Raw genomic sequence first — 5,078 nt, 5'->3', positions numbered from 1 at the left:
GAGAAAGGGAGAGAGAAAGGGAGAGAGAAAGGGAGAGAGAAAGGGAGAGAGAAAGGGAGAAAGTCTACTTCATATGGGTGTGCAGACACTGGAGCAAAAGATTTTTTCAGAAGTGTGGTGTAAACAATTCTCACTAGCTCCTCTACATCAGATATGGAGGTGATGACGGAAGTGAAATCTAGTAGCAGCTAAAATGCTACTGCAGTAATTATAAGATAGCCCTTTATCTACAAGCAGCTGCCAGCAGTCCATATTAATTTATCTAAGAGGCTTCATAGGGTAGCAAATAGCAAGAGCAAATGAGATAACAGAGACAGAGAAAGCCTTGAGATAAATAACTGCAAATATTCCATCTGCTTCACAGTAGCCACTAAATGAGAGTCCTTTTTTAAAAAATATACAAACACTCCATCTTCGTTGTTCATAACCTTGTTTTAGTTTCACTTTTTTTCACAGTGGGCATTTTCTTGACAAATAGTTTTCCTACAAATAAAACTTTAATTCCAGAGCCTTTTAAACAGCAACAGAGTTTTTGAATTTCTGAGAGAGCTCTTTTTGAGTGTATACATGTATTTTTGTTTTTGAGTATGTTTCTCTGAAAGTCTGCTGATGTTCATAATACAGTTCTTTTGAGAGAAGGCAAATGCACCTTTCAGGTGAGTTGTTACAGAATTTACAGGTTCCTCTGCTTTTCTCAGAGCCGAGAGATAGTATATACAAGGGGAAGTTAGAACAGAGTTAAACCTTAGAAGGAATTAAATGTAATTCCTACTCCAGAAGGCACAGTATGCCTCAAACACCTAGAAATTATTTTTTTCCCAATTCATGTATTTTTTCTATCATCTCACCATGGGTAATCTTAAAATGCACTGAAGTAATAACATCTATATTTTAAGAGAGTCAACATTACTATTTGCCCTCCAACTAAGGAGTTTTTCTATGATCCTTCATCCAAACTGTGTATGTCTGCACAGATTTTTTTCAAGAAGCTACAGGGTGGATATACTCAACACTATTTTTTGCCATGACCACCATTTTTTACACTGTTTTACAAGAGATTGACTGGCTGCCTAGTCCATTTTCTGAGGCCATGAGCAAAAGTTACTTCTAATAACCAATGTCAAATCCAGCTTCTGCAGATATCTTGTGATAAAAAGGGCTGTGTCTCCTTCCTGTGAAGAGCAAGCAGACAGAATTTCCAGACTCCCTTAACTCTTCCTTCAGGCTACTTTAACCTTTGAATAGCAACCCCAAAATCCCCTACAGTGTCAAAACACATGAGCTACATGATTTTTGCTCTTCTTTTTTGAAACCTTTTTGTATCATCTATATTTCCCCAAATGTGGAACACCTTTATTCTGAAGCCTGCAGTTTATTAGGCATCATCAAAATTTTAGTGATGGCAGTGGTGGTGAGAACAGACTAAGTTTTATGCATTTCAAAACCAACACACATATAAAATTATTTGGAGCTATTTCCTACAATACTACAATGTCAGTGATTAAGCTCCTCTAAGGTGAGAACTGCCTTCTGTTCTGCCTTTGTCTAGTCCCTTCCTGGGATAACCAAGACAAATAACTAACACCAACTCTAATGCTTCCAAACCAAGGTTTAAAGACAATCCACAACAAGGATGGCAAACAATTTCTCATGTTCTCATGACTCACCACAACATTGAATAGCGCTACATTCAAACCTTTCAGCTTAAATTTCACCAACCCAAACGGTCACAAAAAGGATTGGGCTGTATCCACAATCTGGCTGTGAGACCAACACTACAATGACCAGCAGCAATGCAAGAGTTAACAGTGTTGCCACACAAGTGGTAATAATAGGCTTCACCACTAATCCTCTCCTGAGCAGACTGGGAAAAGCTCACAGTTTCTTTGGTTCTCTTGTTCCAGCCTGGCTGCTAATTTAAAACATAGTTATATATCAGTTTACATTGTGAAGGTCACACCCCCAAGGCCAGGAACATCCCTTGTCTAAACAGGAGCGCAGGCTCATAAAATCCGTGCGAACGCACACACAAATTCTAAGCTGTTAGGGCTGTCTGGATCTCTCACCCCTATGGATTGGTCACAAACAGGATGCATCAGCATTTTAATTCAGGTCAGAAGTGTGCTTTCGTAACAATCCTTCCCACTGTCTCTAGTTTCAGCCACACCAATTCAATTCTGTCCTGATGAAGCTAAACTGAAAGATGCACTGCAGCGACTCAAGGGCATTTAGTTTGCCAGGCTGAGCCTGTTCTAAAGCCAATCCTTCATCAGATGTTTGCTTCTGCAGAACTATTCCTACTGGTTTGCCCTACTTTGTAAAATTGGATACAGCCACAGTGCCAATTACCTTCGTAGATTCTGTCTTCCACTGTCAAACTAACACCAAAACCCAACTGATCCTCACATGTTCTCTAAGGGGAACCAAAACTCCTCTTACTCCTTGCAGTGGTAGGAAGCAGGGAAAGGAAGACAAAAAGGGAATGGGGGGTGCTGCTCCCCGCTATTTCCTCAGTTATTTAGACTGGGAACCTTAGAGCCTGGAGACAAAACACCTTCAAAGCCATCAAGTGTCAAGTGTTGGTTTCTTGGGGACTGGACACACTATTCATTTTTCATTTGGCATTGCAGTTCCTTGGAATGAGCCATTAACTATTGTCAAAAACCACAGGCATTCAGCCAGCAGGGGCAAGGATACACTTCAGAATCTGCACTTGGAATTTACTGGGGTGCCTGGGAATATATCCCGTTCGATGCAGTAAATTAAGCAGAAGTACCAGGGTGTATTTTTTATTTTTCCCAGTTAAAAGTCTATGTATTCAGGTTGCCTATCAAAAAAAGAACAACAACTTAGAACGTGTCTTCACAGCCCCGGATGCAACACCTGAGCTAGGAAGCCCAGACGAACAAGTTCCATCAGTATGAAACAGCTCTGTGCAGACCACCAGAAGGTATGCTTTGCCTCTTTCTACTGAGGCAATACATTCCCTAATTGCCTGCACTGCTGCAGAACAGGCTCACAGTATTTCCCAGTGTCCAATACTGGGAGCTCCTGTGTCTTCTCATCAGTTCCAGTACAACCTCCAAGTTTAACTGTAAACACAAGTGATATTCTGTTAAGGCCAACAAACTAGACTGCTTTCAAGGCATCTGTTTTAAATCCAGTCTCTGTTTTTTTTCCTAAAAGATTTAAATTTCAGAAGCCTACTTTTATTTTCAAAGCAGGGTATTTTTTAAGGTTACTCACAGGAACAAGTACTTGCAGCCTGGTTTATGGTAACCTTCACTCCTTTCCTTCCACGTCCTAAATAACCACCCTTGTGTACCCCTTCTTCCCGTCTCCTCAACATCCTGAACTTACTTTTCAATGCCTAACACCCTGCCACCAGTGTTCTTCTATATGTTCAGACTTTCTACCCAGTACCTTCTCAGACATCTCCTACATCACTAACATTTGCGTTCCCAACATCTTCAGCGTGTGATGTCAAGCCATCTGGTTTTACCCACTAAAGCACTTCAGTAACAATGTGGCCCCCTAAGATGTCCCCTATGACTGCTCCAAAAGCCCATCTCACACTATCATATGCTTTATCTGGTTTTGGATCACTATCTGAGCGAGATGATGTGGTGCTGCTGCAACTACAACCTGCTGGGCACGCCTTCCTAAGGAAAGTGTTTAACCAACATTTCCCTTTGTAGGGGCACCAGCTGGGGTCAATCTTTCTTATCAAATCACCGGTTCTCAAGAAACACTTTAGAACTGCAGTTTATTAAGACCCCCTAATACATGGAGGAATGTATCTGAAACTGATTCACCACGTTCAAAATGTACCAGAGGACAAAGAGTTAACACAGACTCCAGTCTCAGCAGCAGGACTATTTCCATGGGAACCAAACCAGCTTAAAAAAAAAAAAAAAAAAAGGCAAATTTTATACTGAAGTGGAACAATCAGGTAAAAGTGAATTGAAACCATTTCTTATTACTCTTATGGGGTTGGATTTACTAGATGGAGTTGCCAAAAATATGCTAATGTCCATGGCTCAATAGAGCTTCCAATATAAAATAAAAGGGAAAAAAGTGCAAAACTTTCTGGGACAACTCCAGACTGCCTCAGTCTATAATTATTGTTCATATCTCAATATCCTGTGGCTATAGAGAAAAAGGCATTCTTGCAAGGTTTTTAAATGATTCATATTCTTGACTCGTAATCTGTCACAGATTACTAAAGGACTCTCAAGAGTAAACCCTGAACATATTTTATGCCTTTATACGGGAGGTATTTTCCCAACATCCAAATGGCTTTAAAATCAATTTATCTTGAAATGTCAAGGAACCATCAACAGAAAGCCTTTTCATATCTTTGCTGAAGAAAAAGTGCAAGGACTGCAACCAGCAATTCAGGAGCAGAAAAAAAAAAAAAAATCTTGTAATATGTAAACCCACTTCAAGACTACACTTATCAGCTCATCATCACCATTAGCCCACAGTACCCAAATGCCTACAGCTACAAAAATCAGCAAGAAACACAAAGGGGAAGGGGAAAGGGGGACTCACCTATGAGATACATGCCAATCCAGTCCCCTGCGTCCACTTCCTCTTTTATATCCCAGTATATCACCAGGTCCTGCGAATGCCCAATGGAGTAGTAGGAGCTGCTGACCATCAGGGTGGACCGGCTGTCTGAAGTGACAAGGTCCGTGTCGCTGGTAGACCTAGGAATGGTGACTGTCTCGTGGGAATTGTTCCTGATGTCCATGTTATGGAACTGGTCAGGGTTATAGCTGTATCTGAGAGGCTCCTTGCACCGGCGCCGATTTTGGGAGTTTCTAGATGGGGACGCCATGGCTGCCAGGCCCAGGAACCTGTTTTGGTACAGATTCTGCAAAGACAAAAAAAAAAAAAAAGAAAGGACAGCATTTACAGTATTATTCGTTTTTCAGTGATATCAAAGCTCAGGAAAAGTAGTACGTTGTAATGAGAAAGTCGCAGATCTACCAGAAGAGGTAGCAGGAAACACAGTGCTAACTCGGCTCCTACTCTGTAATTTGTACCATGAAAACAAGTGTAAGAGCAAGCTC

The 5,078-nt window shown here is 41.0% G+C and overlaps 1 protein-coding gene across 1 annotated transcript in view; it reads right to left on the bottom strand.

Moving 5' to 3' along the window:
* LOC114067906 (E3 ubiquitin-protein ligase HECW1-like) overlaps positions 1-5,078 on the bottom strand; it is a gene marked incomplete at its 3' end in the record, with an annotated part of 142,186 nt that overhangs the window by 60,484 nt on the left and 76,624 nt on the right. Inside the window, exon 2 of the mRNA XM_027903661.1 lies at positions 4,555-4,879. Coding sequence (XP_027759462.1) covers positions 4,555-4,879 — 325 coding nt within the window. The remainder of the gene's footprint in view (positions 1-4,554; positions 4,880-5,078) is intronic.

Source organism: Empidonax traillii, unplaced genomic scaffold, assembly GCF_003031625.1.
Source record: "Empidonax traillii isolate 1590-97213 ecotype Southwest subspecies unplaced genomic scaffold, ASM303162v1 scaffold988:size217796, whole genome shotgun sequence".
In the NCBI taxonomy this organism is placed as follows: Eukaryota; Metazoa; Chordata; class Aves; order Passeriformes; family Tyrannidae; genus Empidonax; species Empidonax traillii.
Note: the sequence above shows the minus strand (reverse complement) of the source record. Positions and strands in the feature narration are given on the sequence as shown.